Genomic DNA, 22,907 nt, shown 5'->3' on the forward strand with positions numbered 1-22,907 from the left:
TGTGTGAGTCTTTACGACGACAGCTGCAGATATGTAGTGTGAGCAGATGGTCATCAAGCAGAGGAAAACTGACGGTTTATAAAGGCCACAATGGGTGCTTAGACAAACGGAGAGATAAAGATAAGAGATAAGGAGTATGCATACCTTTCACTGCAATAGAGAAGAGAATTATCCGGCACCGTGATCTGTCTTTCGCACATGGCACTGCCAGGTTGATTAGCTCTGATGTCCAAGGTATGCAAGGATGGGCATCAATGATAAGGCCCGAATGGGCCAATTGGGAGAGGTCCAGGTACAGACGGGTTCTCTCATCCCTCTCTATTCCAAAAGAAGATAACGAACGGGCAACAACATACCAGAAATTCAAAAAGCTGGCCGCCATGTCGGGCTGACGGTCGCTTTCGGCCTCCGGACGCCTGACCTGCCCAGAGCCTAACTTCGAGATGGAATGATTCACAGAATATGTACCTTTCCGATGTAGCGCCGGTCGCGAGGTCCTCACTTTCGAGCCATTAGAGGAGGGAGTGCGTCGATGATGAAGATGGGAGTTCGATTGAGTCATGGATAGCGGTGAGGATGTATATACTCGCTCCAATTCTATTTAGATAGAGATAGTCTGCCAATGGTACCTTGCGCCGAGTGGACGCCTCTTCCCAATGGACTAGAGGCCTGGAGCAGGTGTGGAGCACGAGCTTATCCCCTAAGGGGGGGACTAAGTATGAGGGATTTGCGACGATACGCAATTGGATCGATCAATTGTCTCAGACTGTCGTACCCGGCTGTGTTTATTGCTGCAGCTTTGCGGAGATTTTTGTAATGTCCTTTCCCCTTTCTTCCGCGCCTTTTTTTTGTCCCTGTTTTCAGGCAGATGATGTCTGTCAGAGGAATGCTGAGGGAAATACAGGCCTCCGCTCGATAGACAGCTATGTGTAGCGTGACTATCCACGAAATTCCCGGGCCGGTTGAGATAACAACAGCGATAAGCTTTTGCTTGGGATTGCAACGCGTGACTGCAGTGACACATAAATGGTTAGATAGGTCACAGTTCAGTTGCACCAAGCGGCAGTGGGCAGGTGGGCTGGCCGTTATCACAAGCTTCTGAATGGGGAGAGATAAGGGAGAATGATGTACAGGACGCAGATATGGCTGTCACAAAGGGCAACAGGATACAAGCATACATACCAGCGAAGATGCTAATGATTTTTTCATGCAATTTTCTTGTTTCCTTCTTGATCCTCGAAGTTGGGAGCTGGGATTGGTCGACAAAGCACGTGCAATTGAATAACGAGATCTGCTTGACAGTGGGTGGATAATTGGATATCGGGCAGCTGACGATAAATCGCTCGGAGATCAACAACCGGGAATGAGACAGGGATACTGTAAGCCACGGCAAAAGCAAGGGTCGACGATCAATATAGACGAGTGGATGGATGTGCTTTGATAAGAATAGATATGAAAGTCAAGTCGATCGGGAGTCAAGATGGATGAAACGACAGTGATTATGTATGCTGATGGATTGAGAGTACCCTGTAGATAGGCCGTTCGGTAGACTCAGAAAAGGTGGTATCCGAGCACGAAGGAGGAGGTAATAATTGGGAGCCGGTCTCAGCGCCGAGGGAAATTCTAGAACTTCTGACCAGCAGTCCCGCTACATGGAGAAAGCATGATGCACGCAACTCGTTAGCCTGTTGGTCCTTTCCAGAAGAGATTCCACACAATACATCTTCAGTATTTTCCTTAGTATCCAATAATAATAACAATTGATGATGGGATCGATGGCTGATGTCTCGTCCTTTGTCAACAGACGAAAGGTGAGTCACGCCATCATCATCAACATTATTATTATGATGGAGCAAAAGGTCTAGAACGGATGCTGGTGCCTGAGGTATCAATTGGAACGCGCAATCCATGAGTGCATTATGAACATTTCAAGCAGGTAGGGTAGTAACGAGGTAGTAATAATAACCATAATAATAGATATCATAATACTATAATAATAAGATCGCTTACCTCACCGCAGAAGATGATGATCTAACCGTCTCCGGCGGATGCGCAATCGGGTAGGTTTGGCGGGCAGATATGATGTGCAAATGCTGCAAGATCCGCAGTATCTCGTTCTTTGGTTCTAAGTTGCTAATTTTAGGGGGTTCAACCGTAGTCGATTGTAAGACTCAGTTCAGTGAGAGATCTCAATGCTCTTATATTCATCAGACATCCGGATACCCCGCGGCACCGAGCAAAAATCTTCTCTGACTGATGGAGGGGTCAAGATAAGACGAAAACGGCTGATCATCGTTCATTCTATCCTCGTCTAGATAATCTAGTCAAGATCACCAGATAAAGCTAAGAACCTTGAAACCATCTATTGCTTTTTCGCCCTTCCGATCGTCTGCCAATTTTCTGTTAACCGACAGAGCCACGACTATCGGGAATTGGGATCAAGATAACAATCCAATCCAATCATGCCCCTCACGTTGATGATGTGGGAGTTAATGGGACTGCCAGGTCAACGCCAGACCAGCCCAGCGCTGGCATACTCATTGGCACAGACACTCTGGCAATGTTCGGGCGTCCATACTCGGCGACACGGTTGTTGACGGTTGACTGCAAAGGGCGAAATCCCGCTCCCCACACAAAGCGGTCGAGGGGTCTAGACAACTCCGTCCGGAAGAGGTTGTATCCATAGATTAAGAGCACGTTGTAGCCTGGTACAAAAAATCGGATTACTTTACGTACGTGCATAGAGACGGTCCATACACTGACTTCTACTGCAGACCATTTTGATGGATCGGCGGTTGTGACATCCAATCATTCATGCCATATCATGGAGGTGTGGCCGATGTCTGAGCTGATGATCGCGGCCTCAGTCCCCGAGACAGCTTGTATGTTTCGAAATTCACGAGTGATCTTAATGGAATCACCAGACGCCCTAGTGAGCGGCGTGAGGCGAATTTCTGTGCTATTGGTCGATTGAGAGAGAAATACAAAGCGATCACTAGAAGTACGGAGTCGCTCAGACTTGCACTAAATAGATAACGGAATAGGCTTAAGGTAGGTATGGGCGAGATCGACAATCAATACACTGATAACAACAGAAACCCGTATGTAGGAGCAGAGGCCTGAAGAATTCGGTGGGACACACTGACAACATAATACCAATCTTGGAAAACAGACAAAGAGTAGATACATCATTTCTTTCGTCATCCATTACCCCATAGTCGACAAAGTTTTCATTCACTCAGAGTTCTCCACGGTTCTATGACACGCCTTGCTCAATTTCCCCGTAACAACTCACTCACCTGGTGACCTGATCCTGGGCTCATCAACTCCAGGTCATTGCCTGGTGCACAGATACAACACCAGGCTCCAAGCTCCAAGCTCCAAACTCCAATGATCGACATCCATACCATTGCGGGAAAATATACAGTTGACTAAGCAAGGTAGACCCGTTTCAAGGCACTACTCGTCAGTCTACTAAGGTAAAAGGCGAGACATAATCCTCCCAAGGTCGGCAAGTTCAGTACTACAGATAAATCTCTCATGCACACGACCGACAGCCTCACTATCAAGGTCGAACGCCTCCTGCGTCGTGCATCCTCGTTGCAAGCATGCAATGCTGTACGATGAGCACTGGACACAGCCCATCATTGATTTCTGATTCTCGGTCCAGATCCCAAGTAAAGTCGAATCCGCGAGGCAATATCCTACTGGATACGGAGTACATAACCCGAGTATTCTTCTGGTGAGACAGTGCGGTGGACGTTGTGCGACTCTCCCTGCGCGGTTTTGTACCCAGGTACTTAGGAGCTACATTATGCACAGGGCACAGCTACTGCTACCTTCGTAGAAGAGGCGAGGAGCGAATAACCCGACCACCAAGGTGAAATGAAAGAGATTAATACTGCGGTTATCTGCCCATGACCTCCACAGAGCCCAGAGTATGGTACGGCAGGCAACGAGCCAACTTTCCTAATCCGGACACTTCTTCCCCTGCAAGATGAAATCGACATCAAGGTACTCCATCTCCGTACCCTGCTCATTATCATCCCAGACATGCACGCAGCACATAGAAGCCAAGGTCCCCCGCCCCAGTATGCAAAAGCCGTATCCATGACCTAAAATGATACAATCTCTTCCAAAGTGCAACCCCAGGAGAATACTTAGCTCAGGTACCTTCCTTTTTTCACATGCGTTTTACTCAATCAACCTATCTCCCTCAACGCTTACGCAGTTGCCGAACGGGACAGGGCTCAGGGTCCCGTTGCCTTCCGTCGACTAGCCCAAGGACCGGACAGAGCAAGGTTTGCCACTACCGTGGATTGTCTTGAGGTTTACATGGGCCTGGAGAATGGTGTCATTCATTTTCCTGGTGAGAGTATACAATGGCATAATGATGTGATATGTGATGTGATGTTCCAATGTGATACAAGGAGTGATGGACTTGAGTTAACTTCGTGCATGGGTGAGGTAATTTATCTTGAGCATCTCATCTAAAGCTGGTATGATGTAATAGTTGCTGGTGATGGCTTACCGGGGTTGAACTGTTGATCGGCTTCGAATCAGTAGACGTACAACAGGGCAATGCATGCATCCCGGTATGCAGATATGGACGGCAAAGTCTATCACCTTAAGGATTAAAGGTATAGTAAACTCATCTGGGTATCTAATCTACACGACCTATCATACAGAAAAAAGGCGCATCCAGTCAAATGGGCACTGCCCAAGTGGTAGGGGAGCCTTATCATGGCTTATCAATGTCCATTGGATCCACGCCTCCCGCCGCCACAGGTGTTGGTGTAGCAGGAGCAGCTGGCGCAGTCGGATTGGAAACACCTCCGGGAGTCTTCATCTCACCCTCTGGTTTCCCAGGAGCAGCAGACGCAGGTCCTTCCTCAGCGTCTTTGCCATCTTTCTTCTCGCTCTGTTGGGTTTCACTTGGGGCGTCAGGATTGAGGAATCGCGCTGGCACTCCACGCGCCGCAACACTGACAGGACCAACATAACAGCCTAGCATGGGGCTCCAGGCAGACTTTTGGGCAACAGTCCGTCTGATTTCTCGATACGCATATGCGTTGGCAAATGGGAGAGAGGTTTCAGGGTCCCGATACCGTGAAGGAAGAGATGTGATAACACAGAGTGACGAGGAGATTTCTGGAGAATAAGTCAGCTTGGTCGTCCAGACGGAGTGGCTCTGACAAAGTGCACGTACTGGTCAGCCGGGGAGGCTTTCTGGAATTGAAATAAATGCTAAACTCGCGACTCTGTGCAGTCTCCTCATCAAAGTTCTCGAGAATCGTCAGACATCGTCCAGTTTGCTCGACCACCGGAGGCGGAGCAGGGATTTGGGGTTGTGGTGCGCCGTCACTTGAGAAGGCAGGCTGATCCACATGTATCTCAGGCGCTACTTGCTCCTGCTCAGTTGATACCGACACTTTTGGTTCCTCTTGCTGGCCTGTCTGCGTAGGCTCGGCAGCAGGTACTTGGGCAGCTGGCAGAGAAGTAGGAGGAGGAGCCACTTTAGATTCAGACGAGGGTTTCTCGTTCGTTGGCGCTTCAGCATCCGGTGTCTTAGAAGCACTGTCCGGCTGGACTCCCGACAGCGGCGCTTCCGGCTTCGAGTGGTCGGGACTCGGCGCAGGGTTCTCTTCCCGTACTTGCGCTGCCTGTGTCGGATCCTTCGGTGCTTCGCCCAGCGATTTTGAGCCGGCTGCTGCCGTCTCGTTTTCCTGTGCAGCCTCGCCAGTAGTTTTACTTTCGACTTCGACTGGTTCTTTAGACGTGTCTGTCTCTATTTTTGGCAGCTCTGAATCAGGGGCCTTCTCTGTGTTTGCCGCAACGGGCGCTGGTGTTGATTCAACTTTTCGGACGGGATTTGTGGACTCTGCTGTAGCTGCAGAGCCCTCTGGGACTGTTAACTCTTCTGGGGCGGAGGTGGCCTGCGTAGGCTCAGATGCCGTCGTGGCTTTGTCTGTGTCTTGCACCTGAGGAACGGACATTGTCTCCTCTGTTTTCTGAGAAGCCTTCACAGAATCTTCTTGAGCAGGTGTTTCTTGAGGCGTAGAGGGTCCTAGAGAAGCGGTCTGCGAAGTAGCAGGCCCTGCTGGAGCATTTTGAGCAGGCTTCTCTGCCGTAACCTTCTCTTCTTTCTCTTCCTTCTCCGTCTTCTTGCTTTTCTTGCGCGTAGGCTCCTCCTTCTCTGGTTTCGGTGTAATGTCAACTTTGCCCACCCGCGTCAAACGGCCATTGACCCATGTAGCGATGCCGCTCCAGTAGGATACGACGGGTCCCTCCAGACGACGGTTCTGTAGCGCCTCGATCTTGGCTCGTCTCTCCTCGGCCTTCCTCTTCTCCATCTCCTCCCATCGGCTCAGACTCTTGCTATTCAACCTTTCCACCCGTTCAGCTTCCGCTAAACGGTCCGCCTGCGTCATCTCTTTCGGTTTCAGATGCGCTTTCCTCTTAGCAGCTTCCTCCATAGTCGCGATGAGCCGGATACGTTTCTCCTCGCTATCCTTGAGCCGCGCATGCGTAAGCTGTTTGTTCTGCATCGTCTGACGGCGAGAAGAGGACCTCGTAGGCCCATCTTCAATGGTGGGAAGCCACGAGATACGTTCTGATTTCTTCTTGGGTCGAGGGGCAGGTACTGCGGAGACGGCGGAGGGATCGATCTTGACCTTTTTCCGGGCCAGTTTCAGTCGTAGATCTTCGCGTGCTCTGCGTTTCTGTCGGTCGGCTTTGGCTTCCTTTTCGATCTCTTTCTCGCCTTCGAGATCATCGCCGCGCGCGTTCGGGCCTTGGTCTTCGTCGTCGGAGGAGGATGAGTCCAAAGCCATGTCATCCTCTTCTGCTTCTTCCTCTGCGTTAATTGAAAATTCGTTGTCATCGTCTACTTCCTCGAACAGGAGCGCGAGCTCGTCGTCTGCTTCTGCGTTCAGAAGCGCTGACAGATGGCGCCCTGCTGTACTTCGTCTCGCGCGTCCCTGGATGAGGGACTCCACCACCTCTCCTTCCACGGATGTTTCCTTGTCGTCGGCCATCGTGTGGATCTGATGGTTGACTGTGCCAGAAGGGCGGGATGAATCGTCGATGTTTGAGGACGTGGCTGCGTCGACGTGCAATATCACGTTCACGTAGAAGACATTCGCTCTATGTGACCCACAGTCATTAACAAATGATGTTTAGCAAGCGAAAACACCTGCGCAATAAAGTTGTAGTAGTACAGAAGAGACGGAATGAAGCTCGTATCAGTCAATGGCCGAAGCTATCTAAGGCGGTAAAGAAAGTTCATTCAAGGTGGTACGTTGGTGGCGGCCATATGCCTCAGGCCGTAAGGCATGTACAGGTGCCCTCAATATACAACATTATTTAGGTAGTACTGCAGTTCTTTCTCCAGCTGCCCACCTCAGCCACCTGGTTCCTGTCCCTTATCTACCAAGGCACCATCTTTCAGTTCACTATCTATAATGGTTTGTTGTTATTTGCGGTAGGAAGCATTAGCCATCTCACCGGCGTTGACGAGCCACAGCGCTTCTTCGCGGAAGCCGCCACCCTCCTGCGTTCCGGCTCAGGACGCGCATATGTCCATTCAATCCGATCTGATATGTCGGCGCTCGCTGAGCAAATGGAGACTCAATGAGGATACCTGGGTGGAGGTGCGGGATGCGGACGAGCTGACGAGCTTGCCAGTCAGCTGCACCCGCGGGTTGTTTACAGGCAGTTTCCTATCCACCGCTCCACTGTAAAGAAAGGAGTGAAGTATGACAAGTATAGCTTTCAAGTGGTTGAGAGGGTTGGATTGGAGGAGAGGGGTATTGGGAAGTAGATATGCTGCTGCAATGGGCACAAGAGGCACGTTTGAATGGGTAGAAGAATTCAAGAGTTCTCATGAGGAGTACCTTGTTTCTGAGAAAGTGCGGTACTGATACCTAAGAAGGGGGGGGAGGAGCCGCAGAATATGGCAGGAATTCCTCACGAATTCTTGTCAACCACTGAGGCATAATTCTCCCATGAAGTACGGAGTAATGATTGGTCCAAGGACCGGTACTTTCTATGGCCTTATTCTTCTTGATCCCTCACAGAGTTGAACTATTTGTGGCCGTCAACCAATTGAATGACAGCGTCAGATGCATCACACATGATGGCTGGAATGCGGGGGCTAGGTCGTTTCAGAAACATCCAGGTTGAGTTGCTGTTTCAAATTGTCCCTCTGTGTTTATGGACGTAGTGCCTTAGATAGTACCAGAGTACACCAGTCACCCATGGGTATGAGCCGATAAGTAAGTATTATTATGGGAACATTCAGTATAAGACAAATTGTTACACATAACACGTTCTGACAGATTTCAATTAGATGGGACATCGATAGTACGACGTGACCAGCAAATCTACCTGGATGTAGGTAGATCGATACTGAGCATTTCTAGAAGAGAACAGAATCGAGCCATTGTAGCAAAGCGCGAGAAAATTATACGAAGCGGAAGGCCGGATGTTGCGCGATTTCATAGCAGGCTACAAGCTCCCATACTCCGTACCTAGTGGGTCAAGAGTCCATCGAGGATCTCGAGTTCAGTTCTCTTGATGCAAGTCAGATCAATGGATTGCTTTCGAGTTGGGCGTTTAAATAAACAGAACCACAGTCGGTCAACTGCATGATACTTATCGAAACAATTCTAAGATAGTCGCAATGTCTATCAAGTGTCAACTAGGAATTCCAACCGACATGACATTTCCGGGATCCGGCAACTTAGTTGGTACCTCAGGAACCAAGCCCAACCAAACCAAGCAAACTTCCCTTTTCGGTTCCCTCGACCCAAGTTCTTCTTCGCTTCCTCAATCCTCTCTCACTCAACGAGCCAGTACGCTAACCTGGCCAAATCCATCAATCCTCTTATCATCTACTACTTGTTTCTCCCCCTTCTCTCCATCTAATTCCTCTTTCTCTCCCGAGTTCATTTCTATATTCTCTTCTTAAAGAATCTTTTCCCTCTTAAGGATTTATTTAGTGACCGCTTGCCGCCTGTCATTTCTCTACTCTTCATCCTCTCTTTATTTTGGCGTTGCCTCTGCGGAGCCGCGCACCTCGTTTTCCAGCCACCTCGTCCCTTTCGGATTCGGGTCAATCATCACTTCTTCTTTATCCCACTCACTCGGCCGGTCATAGCTTGAGCGACATTTTTTGTTACTTCACAGTCCTTCCAGGGCGTTCTCTAGAGCGACGGCAGTGATAGATCTTAAATCTGACAACCTAATATATCAGCACTGTGGCAGCTTGGCCTTCCAAGTCACCCGTCAGTTAGCCGCTGCTATCGTCTACGCATTTTATAGACGGTTACATTTAGCCATATTGATATCCATCGCGTATATTGTCTCGTCCTCCGAACCCTCGGCAGCTGTGCGAAACTTGCGAATATCTCCTGCGACAAAAACACACCAGATCTGATTCCGCCACGGGCAACGTTCTCCGGGCGTGTTCCACTCGAGTTCACCTTTGCAATCTGCCGGTCAATTGTCGATCTCGTTACTTCGGCAAGATCAACGACGGGCTTTTAGTCAGTATCTGTACGAGTATCCGGAAGTTTACGTTGTGCCCCATGGTTCCTTCGACTCAGATCTCCAACTGAAAATCGCTTTTCGTCATACTCAGTCACTCCGGTACAAAATTTTTTTTTGCTTACGCATATTATCGGCTTTGTATCTTGGAAACAGCAGTTCGCCTTTTAAGGTGGAGGGTTATAATATATAATGCTACCCGTCTCTCGACAGGAGGGTCACATGAACCTCAATTATATCCCAACGACCCAACCGATGTCTGGGACTTCTACGGGGCGCAGTTCCCCTAGCGACTTGTCCGCATCTGCCGCTGTCAAATCTGCATTTGGACCTGCCAATGGTCTTGGAAACGCAGGGGGATCAATTGGAGGCGCAAGGCTAGGGGCTGGATCCCCTTCTCACGAGCTTGGCGCTCGCTTATATTCGAAACGGTAAGTTGCAAAATTCAGGACCTCATACTTGCGCCTTTGTTCTCTGTATTGATCATTCTTCTTTTCTATACATAGTGCGCGAGAAATCCAAGCGGAAGAAGGCGTTTCGCCGAGTATCTGGGGCCCCCCTACTAGTGGCCACTCGACCCCGTTGCGCGAAAATATTCCCGAGTCTCCTAGCCAGGAAGGGTTTCCTGACTTGATACCTACGACTACCGGATCGATTAATGGTCCCGTCAGACGTGCCAGGGCTGGCACAGTTCCTTCGCGTTTTTCGCCTGTTGGCGTTTTGAACGAGGCGAACCTTCAACAGACCTTCATATCTCAGACCTCTCGGCCTACACCATCCACGAGCCCCTTCCGTCCTCCTGGCGTTTCTGGCATCGACACAGGCGCAAGGGCAGCAACTACTGCCGGTCCAAGCAACGCGGGCACCCTCTCGCGTCTCCGGGCTGGTTCAATGCCACAGAGGACAAATTACCTTGCATCATCCAGTCCTTTCGGGCCTTCTTTGTTTTCCACGAACTGGTCGAGTGCGCGAGATCGAGCGACGACTCTGACGAGTATCCGGTCTTCAGAGGGGCCTGCATCACCCAGCCAATCCTCATTTTCGAGAGACGGTCTTGCGGATACAGATGTAAAGACTTTGGACTACTTGGGACTCGCGGAGACCCCCCAACAAGCACGAGCCAACCTTGTAAGACCATCTGTCGATGTTCTCTTGCAGCAACAAGAGCAACAGCAGGCATCTGCGTTGCCGCCACTGCTTGCTGAACTGGCGATGATGAAAAATAACAACCGGTTCCGGTCTTATTCTGTCAATGCCAAGGAGAAATACGCAGACGATGAGGATCTTGAGTATGCCACTCGCTATTCTCAAATTCCTTCTGGCACCGTCACCCCTTCTGCCGCAGCGACAGCCGCTCAACTGGCTGCGACGCAGGCCCAGATCCATCAACATAATCTTGCTGTGCAAGCATTCGCCAATCATGCTTCGGTCAACCGACCGCGAGCAAGAACGGCCGGTGTGTTAGAAGCTCCTCCGCAGAGATCTTCAATTCGCAACTATCTTGCTACTCCGTCTCGCCTCGAAAACAGCTTCAGTGCTGCGGATCTTCATATTGCCGAAACCGGTGAATACGATGAACTATCCGAAGCCGTGCATATGATGAACCTCGGAGGTAATGGTGGCCAAAACCTGGGTCTTCGCGCGAGCGGAGAGGCTGCTGACGAAAGCAACCAAGATGGGCCCACGCGAGCCTTATGGATTGGCAGTATTCCAGTCTCCACGACTGTCACCTCGCTCGAGGCGATCTTTGGCATGTATGGCAAGATTGAGTCTACCCGTGTTTTGACGCACAAGAACTGCGGCTTTGTCAACTTTGAGCGCCTGGAAAGTGCCGTGCAAGCCAAATCGTTGCTTAATGGCAAGGAGATCTTCCCAGGGGCAGGTCCCGTTCGGATCGGCTATGCCAAAGTCCCCGGCAGCTCCGCATCTGGCACCCCTGGGCCTAACGGCGTGCAGTCTTCCCCCACTCCTGACCCGAATTTCAAGTCTGGTGTTTCCGAAGGCCAGGACAAGTCTGACGCTGTGGGCACGTCTGCGCCCCAAATTCCTGCCCTACCCGACCTTCAACCGGAAATGATCCAGATTGTCAAGGAATTTGGCGCCACCGATGATGATACACTCAATATCACTGCTGCTATTCAGCGAGCCATCGCATATCAAGCCTTCGAAGACGAGATCCCTCCTATTCCTGAACCCAGCCAGACCAGGATGTTCGATGCTCCACGTCTTCGAGACATCCGCAAGAGGATAGACAACGGCGCTTGTTCAATTCAGGAGATTGAGGAAACTGCAGTCTCAATGCTTCCAGAGATTGCGGAACTGTCCTCCGATTATCTGGGCAACACTGTCGTTCAGAAACTCTTCGAGTATTGCTCAGAGCAGACTAAAGAACAGATGCTCGTTCCCATTGTGCCCCATTTTGCTGAGATAGGTGTTCACAAGAACGGTACCTGGGCCGCTCAGAAGATCATCGATGTCGCCAAGACCCCCACACAGATGAAGATGATTGTTGATGCTCTTCGTCCCTACACTGTGCCGCTTTTCCTTGACCAATACGGCAATTACGTCTTACAATGCTGCCTACGTTTCGGCGCTCCATTCAATGACTTCATTTTCGAGACCATGCTAAGCCGTATGTGGGAAATTGCTCAGGGACGCTTCGGCGCTCGAGCCATGCGAGCCTGTCTCGAGAGCCACCACGCCTCAAAAGAACAGCAACGGATGCTTGCGGCTGCCATCGCCCTTCACAGCGTACAGCTCGCGACAAATGCAAACGGCGCCTTGTTGCTAACTTGGTTCTTGGACACCTGCACATTCCCTCGTCGCCGTACGGTACTCGCCCCACGACTTGTTCCTCATCTGGTCCATTTGTGCACTCACAAGGTCGCTTACCTGACCGTGCTCAAAGTGATTAATCAGCGCAACGAGCCCGAGGCTCGCGAGATTGTTTTAAGGGCGCTATTCTTCAGCCCCGGGGACGAGGTCTTGGAGAAGATCTTGAGTGACCAGACCTCTGGGGCCACACTGATCTTCAAAGTCTTGACCACGCCTTTCTTCGACGAGTCAATGCGCGCAGAAGTCGTGAAGAATGTGGCAAAGGTGCTCACAAAATTGAAGGCAACTCCCAACCAAGGCTACAAGCGCCTCATGGATGAGGTTGGACTATCTTCACGTGGAGGCGCTAGGGACAATCATCACGGGCGAGAACATTCGGGTCATTCTGAGAATAAGCAGCATCGTCCCACTTCTCGGCAAGCACAATCGACCATGGATAGGCAGTATAACGGACAGTTCGCACCCGGCCTTCTTGCTCAAAACATGGACAACACAAGGTCCATTTCTGAGCAGCAACCAGGCGCTGCGCCATTCGACCCTTACTCGATCAATGCTGTCAATGGCATGAGCCCCACAGGTGCGGTCAACTCTCTTAACGGACTTGCTGGAATGAATGGTGCTGGGTTTGTCCAGGATCCCCTGCTGCCCCTCACTCAGCAACAGCTGCAATATCAAGCTTACCTAGCCGCCCAATCCCGGGGCGTCTCGCCCGCTGGTCTTTATCCTACTCTGGGTAACCCCAGCTTTGGCTACCCAGCCGGAACACCGTCCTTGGACAGTCTTCGACAGTCTGCTCCTATGCCTGGAACACCCGCTCAATTACTGAACCAGCAAGCCTTTGCTCCTCAGCAGTTCAGCCCTGTCATGGGCACGCCCCAGATGTATCAGTATCCTCCTCAATTCTATTCGCAAACACCTCAGGCCCCTGGACAGTCGGCTGGGGGACGTCGCGGACGTGTAAGTTCACCTCCAGATGGTCGATATGGTGCATGACCTAATTGTGTTGCTTAGCGTTGATTTTGCATGTTCGACCATCTGAACCAACTTTGTGATGAAAGTCTACGCCTTGTACAAATTTATCTCTTCCTGTTTGTTTTCAGCATAAATCAAAAACGGAATACCTGCTTTTCTGGAGCGGAACGACCCTACATACCTAGACTGACGCTGGTACGTCTCGGGGAGGGGGAAGAGGAACGACACGTGGAAAAGTATTGCAATTCGTGTCTGCTTGAGAGTTAGCTGGTCTCATACTCTGTCAACGAGTCTTGAAATCACGACAGTCATCCGAGCATACGGTGCGATCATGATCAGTTTTGTCAAATCTAGTTTCATCGGCGGTGGCTACAGCCGCTGCTTGCCTTGAGAGCTCTGACGCCTCACTCAGAGGCAGAGGGGCTTATATAGGATTTTTATAAGTTTTTGAATGTGTGACGCGCAGTCATGAGCAGTCTCATGTATAGAATTGTAACACCTGTACAGCAAGTAAGATGCACCATGTTATGTCGTTGTCAAGATACTTTAATGTGAAAAGGTCTTTAAATTCCATATTTGTTCCCTATTAATGGTGGCAGCTTCCGGTTTGGTGCTGCTGATATTGCTGACACTTTTGGGGCCTCTGAAAAACGATGATGCTGCGTAGTCGCCGAAATCCATTTACTTGTAACAACACTTTAACCATCGAACTTGGGATCAACTTGGGAACCACACCATGGGATGATGCCACAACACTCCATCCTCTACCAAAATGCAGAAAAAACGATCTTCTTGATTGACATCCCGACGTCGATCGCATCCGCACAGGAACTTACACCGGTGCAGTTAGGAGCCACGCTGTGCAATCTCTACCCTGCCGGGAATGGGATAGATAATCACAGAAAACGTCTTCTCTTATCTTCAGAACCCCTAGAGAAGCCGTACGCAGTATCCACCGAGCCCAAATCAGATGTTGCGAGGGCTAGAGTTCTCAGTAGAATTCCCGTCTCTGAACGGACCTACCAGACCGAGATCATTGAGCCTCTAGTTCGGAGGGCATTGCAGGAGATTAGCCGCGCCCACTCGCACTCTGCAGACTGGTGTCGCGCGAGAAAGATCCGAGGGGAAGAGACGCGGCTGAAGAGGAAACAAGATGGAGCATGGAGCAGAACATCCTCGTGTGAGGATGGGTGCTCAGAGGAGGATGCGCTGGGTGTACCTGCTCCTACCGGCCCGCCGGTTATCCTGTCGCCTGGGATGAATATGTTCGGATCCAGGCCGGAACTTTGCAACGTTATGGTTAGGAATACGTCTTCGGCGCAAGCCTTGCTAGATGTCCGCTGCAAGGCGGAGCCCGAGCTCGAGCACCGTGAGCAAACGACCACGCATCGGCATGTCTTCTTCGTGCCGCCATTGTCTACTTTCTTACTGTGCTCGCTGCCGCTATCGGCTGAGGACGAGGCGAGCGAAGGCCCTATCCCGGGTTTATCTCCGGACCGCAAATTCAACTTGATCCTCCTCGATCCGCCGTGGTCGAACCGCTCCGTTCGTCGCAGCGGGCATTACCAGACACAGTCCTATTCTGACGTGGGCTTACTGTCTAAGCGCATAGGGGATATTCTGAAGGTCCACCTACCGGACAACCCGGAGTGTGTATCCATCGCTGCAATCTGGATAACCAACGGGTCAAAGGCACGCAGGGCTGCATACGACGCCATTAAGGGAGCAGGGTTGTCCGTGCACGAGGAATGGGTGTGGATCAAGACGACAACAAAGGGCGAGCCCATCACGCCGCTGGAGGGGCTATGGCGGAAGCCGTATGAGATCCTTGTTATTGGAAGGAGAGTGGATCGGCCGTCTGATGCGATTGAACCTATTACGCGGAGGGTCATCGCGGGCATGCCGGATGTGCATTCTCGAAAGCCAAATCTCAAGGAGGTTTTTGAGCAGGTATTCTTCTCGAGGTCAGGGTCTAACCGGAAGACGGGCGATACTTGTACGGCATATTCTGCGTTGGAAGTATTTGCGCGTAATTTGACTGCTGGTTGGTGGGCCTGTGGGAATGAAGCTTTGAAGTTCAATTCAAAAGACTGGTGGGTTGAAGCCTAAGGTTTATGTACTTCCAGTGGTGGGTTATTTAATGCGCTTGTACATATCTTGTGTAGCTACCTCTTAAACACTGATTTGGCATGATATCAAGGTCCATCTGGGATATGGAACAGCAGCTTCGGACTGCTATGATGCACTGAATCTGATTTTCTGGGAAGACAGTTCCAACGCCCGAGACGCCTGTAGGTGAGGCATGATAGCCTCCCAATCTGTCTACTGTACACATCCGTAACATACCACGCAATGATGAACCACTTCAACCATCAAAGCTCCGTCAACAGCCTCAATCAAAAGAAGGCCCCAGGCTAACCAGACTGAATCTCAAATCTGGATTACCCGCCCGAACCTCCGTCTGCAGAAACCTCCTGACCCCCAACTCCAGCGCCTTATCACTCAACGCATCTTCATCATCCGCCAACCGTCCCCTCTCCAACGGCCCTTTTCTCCTCCCATCAAGCTCCCACAGCCGCCCATCAGACCCCTTCACAAACGCAACAAAGTGCAAATCAACGTTATCCTCAGCCTGCGGCGCAGCCGTATCCCCTAACCGCGCCGCGTCCGCATGCGCACTCTCCAACGCCTTACTCTCATACAGCAAATCTGCCCTGGCGATGGGGCCCAGCGGCTCGGCTTCGCGCAGGAGCGTGTCCAGATCAGAGCCAGGGATGACGTGTTTGCGCGGTTCACCGTTCGCCACGGCGTGCAGGAGTCCGATCAGCCCGCAGGCGTTGCGGATCGTTTGCTTGAACCACATTACTGGCTCTCCGGGTCCGGAGCCGGTGTATTCGGATAAGGGTCCGTCTTCAGCGACGCGGGAGGCTTCGTAGGACGGAGTGACGGGGAAAACGAGGAGAAGGGCGTGTGAGGGGCGGGGGACGAGGGCGAGGAGGTCGGGCTCGTCGATGGAGTAGACGTCTGTGAACCCGAGGGTGGGTGGGAGGCCCAGTTGGTGGACGAGGTGGGACATGACTTCTGGGTTGTTTTCTACGGAGGTATTAGTATTTAAACTTTGGATCGTTGATGAGCTGGGAGATATAGTACTTACCAAGAGGCACGAAGGCCTTGTTTGTGTTGGGGACATCCACATGCTCTGTCATGTTGGGTCGAGTGTTCGAGGTGTCTTGTACACTGTTGATTGAAAGCTTTGTAGATTACAGATCAATTTGAGCTCGGAGTTTGTCGAAAAAAGATTATGGAAGGATTGTTGGGGGTTTGTAAAAAGATGGAACTGACGGTTGCGCAGTGAGGGGTGATTGACGTCGCTTTGCGGGGTTGAAGATATTCCGTTTCGGGAAATACATACATACGACTGTCTCACGCCTCCACCTACTGGGCTTATCTAGAAAACAATGAGCTACCCGCAATTTCAGGAACCCAATGGATACAGCTTTTTGGGAGCATAAAGGTGCTTGGAGCGTCAGTTGTGAATAGATTTGCTTAGAAGACTATCTAGTATAATGGACATTTCTCCTTCATATGACGAACATTCAACGCATTCTAGCATAATTTTAAGTATCATCAGCCATGACTATCACACTCTCAGTTCCCAATTGCCGGCTTCGACACATTCTTCAGGGGGTAGAAGACGTTCGTCCACAGATCGCTGGCTTCTCCGAGGTAGTATGTCAAACTGACATCCGCCATGCTTGCATCTTGGTCCCCTGACAGAGTCTCCAATTGAGAAATGAGGTTTTCCAGCCCAAAGGCTTTCCCTGTTGCTTGTGTCGCACCCGCCTCAAGCATGACGTTGACTACGTGGATGTGGAAATGGTAGTAGGTCGGTTGGTCTAGCATCGCAATTAGTACACTCCGTCGGCCCAGGCAAAAACCACCCTAATGAATAATACTTACAATGAACGTACAGCTTGAGCTGGTCCTTCTCCAATTCTGGATACATCTTCACTGTTCCCTCAAGCAGCCTCTGCCTCAGATACCGTAACCAGGGAATATGCTTCTTTTTGAGATCACGGAGACTCCAGATATCTCGTCGCTGCACAAGAGCGAGCAGATGCAGAGAGCTCATAGTTTTCCGGTCCCAGTTGAGGTCAGGGAGCATCAGGAACCCATCATCGGGACCCTCGCCCGCGTCTCGGAGAATCACGTCCTCCTGCTCCGTCCGGCCTTCAAGGATGTTAAAGACCCAGTTCAGTCTACCTTCCTCCCGTTGAGCGCTCATATACGGCCGCACATAGTCACGGTAGATCTCCGGCGTCTCGGTCACCATGCGTAGTTGCTGATCCGAGTACTTTTTGATGTGCTTTTCCGTGCAAGGCCAGATGAGATTCAGTTTGAGATCATGAAACTGCTGTTCACCCTGGCCTGCGCCCGAATTCGCCAAGTACCATCGGTATATGTCATTGTCGCCGAGATTGTTTACTCTGCTGATTGCAGCGTGGAATGCTTTAAGGACTTCGAGGGATTCCGTTGCGAATGCTGCTCGTTCTGCGATCAGGATGCCTTGCTTGCCGTCAATAGACCCGAGTATGGCGATACGGCGGCCACTTTGATCTATGAAGTCCCATAATCAGTTACATGCGGTCAATTCAGTATATGGTGCGAAGAGTATCAGAGACACCCTTTCTTGTGAGTCTGAAGTTGAGCGGAGATGATCTTTACCTTGCTTGAGGAGTCTGTCGACTTCGAACTTGGGAATCAAAGCCTCAGGGGTAATCTTCTCACCACTGCCGAGGATCTGCATTGTGAATTGGAAGAAGACACCTGAATATAAAACAATGAAGGCGGCAGTTCGGAATTTCAATGTTATCCCTACCCCAAATCGTTCGGGCAGAACCTACACTTATCAGGCGGTCAAGAGCTTATCTTATCAATACGCAGACAGGTAACATCTGCAGTTTGAATCGTAAAATTTCTAAATAGAAAATGCTGTAGAAAGGGCACTAGGCTGAAAATGAAGAGTCTTGATGACTTTATCCCTAGCAGATACCGGCAGTCGCATCGCCTTTCCAACGACACAACGTGGACACCTCGTTGCAGCGGTGTAATCTCGTTGCCGGGCTGCAGTTTTCAGCCCATTGCTTGCATCAGATGTGAGTAGAAATCAACACAAAGTAGCGGCTGATTTCCCGGGCAACATTTCGCATCACTCGATTACGGTCTGGCGCCGATCCGCTAACCTGAGGTGAAAAGAACTTGAACGAGCAGTTCGGTGTTATTCCGATGCTGCTTAGGTGCTCATTGCACCTGCAACTGAGCGGCCAGCGCCTCAAGATCAAATCGCTCAGGCGCTTGGGCCTGCATCCAGGCTCGGATGAGTGGTGATAAGCCATTGGTTCAGCTTAAATAGCAGTGAGAATTCAAGTGGAACTTGTCTTTGCGTCGCTGGGTTGCGTATGTAACTGGATTGAAAGTTAGCCACGAGTCTAGGTAATTAACTGTTGTCTCTGCATACCGCTTCAGCCATCTTCAACCATTCTTCGACCCCCTTGACGAAAGCATCATCGGCCGCCGGCACCTCTTCATGGCCCCAGACCACGAATTCGTCAAAAGTAGCTTGCTTTTCTAGAACCTTTGTGGGCTCTTCTTGCTCGGGTTGAATATTCTCGGCCTCATATATAGTATCCCTTCTCTTAGGCGGTAGAACACGCTCAGTAGGCTGCACAACTACTCCTGTAGGGATAGGTTAAATAGTGTACTACCGATGGTCAGCAGATGCAGGTCATACCTTGATAGCCTTCCGGAATTACAACACGTCGGCCTCGAAGTCTGCGTCCTCGGAAGTAAGCAGTTTGTAGGCGTTCATCTACTTGAATGTTAGCAGAAGATTGAGGGAAGAATGACTCCGTATGCTTAACACAACGCTTACCTTTCTCATCCGATACGGGGTCCCAGAAACGCTCTAGCGATCCCACGAACCCATCATGGTGGATTCTACAGGGAAGAATATTAGGGGTGCAATTCTCCATCAACTTCTCATTATCGGCTGCGGATGACTGCTTTTGAGATGCTTGGATGGCGAACATTTCTAAACCAGCTGACGGGAAGACTTGTCGATCACTTTGTGCAGGTTGCGAAGCAATCAGAAGAGGTGTTAAAAATTAATTTTGGCGCTTGTTCAACGCCTGTACTTTTAGAAGGGATGTTTTGCTGTAACAGTGGTTCTTCTTCGGAACGAGCTGACACGACGCGTTACCCGCGTTAAGTGGATAGGAAATGCGCCATCCCCAAACGGTCAAATTGCTGCAGTTTCAATGTAGTATAGACCAGCAGAAATACTTAATGATGCTGGACCAAACATGGAAATGAAATGACGATGGTATATACTGGGTTTAATCAGAAATAGAGAGAAAAAAAAAAATTCCTGAGTTATCTGATTATTCGAAGCCGGTCCTTCAAAATAGGGATGATGCGATATGTACACAAGAGACAGAAGTCTAGGGGTATATAAGGTCTCCAACTGCAGCTATGAGGTTGCACTACCTCTTACGAGGCTTCTTCTTCTTTTTCTTCTTCTTCTTCTGGTCCTCACCATTTTCCTTTTTGTCGACGACGAGGCGAATTGGCCACTTCTTCAAATGCTCCCGCTCGAATGCCTCTTTATCTCGTCTATACAGAAGCATCGTAGCTTTAGCATCTTCGACACTAGAGTGCGCCCCGTCCTGAATATTCAAGCCTAGGAATTCCGACGCCAAAATTTTCAGGCGTGGAGAGCCACCACCCGCGATCTTCCGGTAAGGAGGATGCTTGCTTGTGTCTCTGATGTCGCGCTTGGGATGGCCCAGAAGAAGAGCATCCAAGTCATTGCTCACAGCATGTCCAACGAGTATTCGCCCGTCAAGGATCTCTGCAACGTCCTTCTGGACTTGCTCGAGCGACCGAGCCTCCGCCATGTGCTTGGGAGAAATGCCGCTCACATGCGTGCGCCAATCTGTGACCATCTCTTTGGGCCTGACGTACGAATCATATACTTGTTCGCCGTTAAAGTTGACAATACTGACACGCGCGAGGGCAGAATCGGTATCGGGGTTGGGACCGACTCCCACCATTTCGCAGTCCATAGCGACATATTTACCTATTTCTGCACTGAAGGGGGGTTAGACGATGCAGATAGTATATATAGGAGATAGGATAGATATTACTAACGTAGGTGAACGGCCCTCGTTAACTTTTGCTGTCCTGGACTCCGTCCGTGAGTGCTCGGAGATCGTAGCCGTAGAGCTTTTGCGGGAAATAGTTTTCACCACAGATTCCTGTGCGCTCTTGTCCCCTCCATGCTTTTGTCCCTCGGACATTCTTCTCTTCTTTAATGAAAACTTTTTGCGCTCTATTGTCTCTATTTTCTGCTTCTTGGTCGTAACATTTTGAGTCTCGCGGTCCGATGTCTTGCGTTTCTTCGCGGCCGAGGAAGCGCTTTGTTTTTTCAGCGTTTCCTGAAGTTTCTTCCAATTACTGGAAAGGTTATTGACGTCCATGCCAAAGGTATGTGCGATACTAAAGCATCATGATGGTCCGAGTGAAAGAGAAGGTGGTGTTGAGAAGGGTATGGTTGTAGCATTCCATATCTTTCCCCAAAAAATCAGCGATTAGATAGATGCGCTAAAAATTTGGACGACCTTAGGCCCCACTCAGGCAACCATCTTAGTCTCGAACACTGCTGTATAATGCGCTCCACGAATCTATGGTTTATAGAGCCGATACCAGATATATTTTACCTAGCATTTGGTTCACAGCATAATAGCAGCTTGATTGACTGAGATGAATTGCGAGAGTGAGAATGTGGAATGATTTCTATATTGCAGAGCCAGTTCATAGCAAAACGCTTTTATGAAATGCGAAAATAACGGAAACCCAATTATCAAATCTCCAAGCCTGGGACCTTGAAGTCCTTGTATGTCCACTTCTCCGTCAGCTTTCTCTTTGCCTTCTTGGCCTGTGTCACCGGTTTGCGAGATTCCAGCTTTCCCTGCACTATTAACGTGCGGAAGCGGTCATCTAGTAGATTTCCTTCCGGCTTCAGTAGACGTAATGAGTCTTGGAGTTCGTCTGGGAGTACAACCTCCAATGGTTTCTCGGGCACACTATTGCGAAATTAGTACGTGTGAGATCCGAAAATCAAGATCAAGAAAAACATACCGGGCTTTGCCCAATGGCTTACGCCGCAAGGCGACGTCATCTCCTTCTTCGGAAGAATCATCGCCAGACTCGTCGCTGCGTTCGACTTGTCTCTTCTGCACCTGTTCTGCGATAGCCTTGGCTTGCTCAAGTTGCTCTTCCTTCTGTTTCATCTTGGCTTCCCATCTAGCTTTCCTCTCGGCCTCCTTGCGCCTCTTGATTTTATTTCTCTCTGCCTTCGTCTTCCGAGCCGGACGCTTCTTGTTCAGCCACTCTGGTTTCTCGTATTCACTTTCGAATCCCTCCCAGGCACTCTCATCGTCAGATTTGACTTCGCCGTCATCATTTTGTGCCTCTTCAATAAGGCGCTGCCTCTCTTGCTCCTTTCGCTCTTCTTCCAAGCGCTTCTTCTCTGCCTCTACGGCTTCTTGCCCCTTCTCTTGTAGAAGACGATCCCAATCCTCAAATGACGGGTTGTAACTGATGCCAGCATCTGGTGTACGAACAGACGGGATTGGCTTTCCATTCGCGGCAAGTGAGATTGGAGGCTGCTTGATCGTCGGAGGTGCAACTTTGGGCTTGGGCTTCTCGAGGTAATCAAACTTAGGGTCTTCAACAGGTGTTGGATCTTCAGCATCTGCCCATGGGTCATAGATCTCGCTTCCTTCCGCCTTCTGAGTCGGATTCGCTTCCTTGGCCACCTGCTTCAAGCGCAGCCATTCCTTGCGGGTGACCCAGTCGCTCTTGTGCCTCTTGGATTTCGGTTCGATCACACCGTCTGTGACTTTCGAGTTCAGACGTTTGCGGGTATCCACTGCAGGAATTGCAGAGCGTTGGGCTAGAATCTCATCGGCCTTCAGAGGCTTGTGCTGTTTGAAGTATGCATTTCTAATCTCGGCGGAGCCCTTCTTATCGATGACGAACAATTCTTCTGAAGGCTTTTCTGCTAGGACACCACTGTATAGAAGGAATTAGATCAGCATATAAGATCGGAACCGGCTTTCTAGGTAAGAGTCCATTCGAGGGCACATACCCTTTGATTTCTTCATCTTTCAGAACACGAAGGCCCTCCTGGACCTCTGTAACGTCGACATTTTTTCTCCAGGCCTTCTTGCCCTTACGGGAAGGCTGCTTGAATTGACTTGGAGCTTCAACCACAGCCGACATTATGAAGCCCTTTGCAATCAGATTCAACTTGTCAAATTGTAGTTTTGTGTCTTTTTTTGTCGCTGCGATAACAATCTGAAGAAATTCCAAAAATCTGGACCCGCTTACCTAATGTGGTATCGCGGGGGCGACGCTAGGGCGGCTGCCGCGCTAATGTTCCTTTGCGGCGTAACTGGTGTGGCCGCTCAAGTTAAACCGCTCAGGTT

At 50.2% G+C, this 22,907-nt stretch overlaps 7 protein-coding genes across 7 annotated transcripts; 2 read left to right on the forward strand and 5 right to left on the reverse strand.

The window, feature by feature from the left end:
- Nucleotides 1–4,741: 4,741 nt before the first annotated feature.
- ALT_4326 (putative signal transducer) lies at nt 4,742–7,037 on the reverse strand (the record flags this gene model as incomplete). The annotated part of the gene is made up of 2 exons (XM_033561148.2): nt 4,742–5,151; nt 5,210–7,037. 2 exons carry the CDS (start codon nt 7,035–7,037, stop codon nt 4,742–4,744), a joined length of 2,238 nt encoding a protein of 745 aa, XP_033417039.2.
- Nucleotides 7,038–9,804: 2,767 nt separating this feature from the next.
- Nucleotides 9,805–13,401, forward strand: ALT_4327 (putative RNA binding protein Jsn1; the record flags this gene model as incomplete). Its single annotated transcript, XM_033561149.2, has 3 exons — nt 9,805–9,980; nt 10,056–13,341; nt 13,396–13,401. 3 exons carry the CDS (start codon nt 9,805–9,807, stop codon nt 13,399–13,401), a joined length of 3,468 nt encoding a protein of 1,155 aa, XP_033417040.2.
- Nucleotides 13,402–14,100: 699 nt separating this feature from the next.
- Nucleotides 14,101–15,465, forward strand: ALT_4328 (MT-A70 family; the record flags this gene model as incomplete). The annotated part of the gene is made up of 1 exon (XM_033561150.2): nt 14,101–15,465. One exon carries the CDS (start codon nt 14,101–14,103, stop codon nt 15,463–15,465), a length of 1,365 nt encoding a protein of 454 aa, XP_033417041.2.
- A 283-nt stretch (nt 15,466–15,748) lies between these two features.
- Nucleotides 15,749–16,562, reverse strand: ALT_4329 (ubiquitin carboxyl-terminal hydrolase; the record flags this gene model as incomplete). The annotated part of the gene is made up of 2 exons (XM_033561151.2): nt 15,749–16,449; nt 16,511–16,562. The coding sequence occupies 2 exons, from the start codon at nt 16,560–16,562 to the stop codon at nt 15,749–15,751; spliced, it is 753 nt and encodes a 250-aa protein (XP_033417042.2).
- A 442-nt stretch (nt 16,563–17,004) lies between these two features.
- ALT_4330 (putative mRNA decapping hydrolase) lies at nt 17,005–19,445 on the reverse strand (the record flags this gene model as incomplete). The annotated part of the gene is made up of 6 exons (XM_089599727.1): nt 17,005–17,252; nt 17,317–17,973; nt 18,082–18,256; nt 18,875–19,092; nt 19,148–19,225; nt 19,289–19,445. The coding sequence occupies 6 exons, from the start codon at nt 19,443–19,445 to the stop codon at nt 17,005–17,007; spliced, it is 1,533 nt and encodes a 510-aa protein (XP_089456065.1).
- Nucleotides 19,446–19,898: 453 nt separating this feature from the next.
- On the reverse strand, nt 19,899–20,894 carry rex4 (putative 3'-5' exonuclease; the record flags this gene model as incomplete). The annotated part of the gene is made up of 2 exons (XM_033561154.2): nt 19,899–20,505; nt 20,566–20,894. 2 exons carry the CDS (start codon nt 20,892–20,894, stop codon nt 19,899–19,901), a joined length of 936 nt encoding a protein of 311 aa, XP_033417045.2.
- A 383-nt stretch (nt 20,895–21,277) lies between these two features.
- ALT_4332 (ribosome biogenesis protein NOP53) lies at nt 21,278–22,701 on the reverse strand (the record flags this gene model as incomplete). Its single annotated transcript, XM_033561155.2, has 3 exons — nt 21,278–21,500; nt 21,556–22,491; nt 22,568–22,701. The coding sequence occupies 3 exons, from the start codon at nt 22,699–22,701 to the stop codon at nt 21,278–21,280; spliced, it is 1,293 nt and encodes a 430-aa protein (XP_033417046.1).
- Between the last annotated feature and the right edge of the window lie 206 nt (nt 22,702–22,907).

Source organism: Aspergillus lentulus (genome assembly GCF_001445615.1).
Source record: "Aspergillus lentulus DNA, contig: Alt08, strain: IFM 54703, whole genome shotgun sequence".
NCBI classification, from domain to species: Eukaryota; Fungi; Ascomycota; class Eurotiomycetes; order Eurotiales; family Aspergillaceae; genus Aspergillus; species Aspergillus lentulus.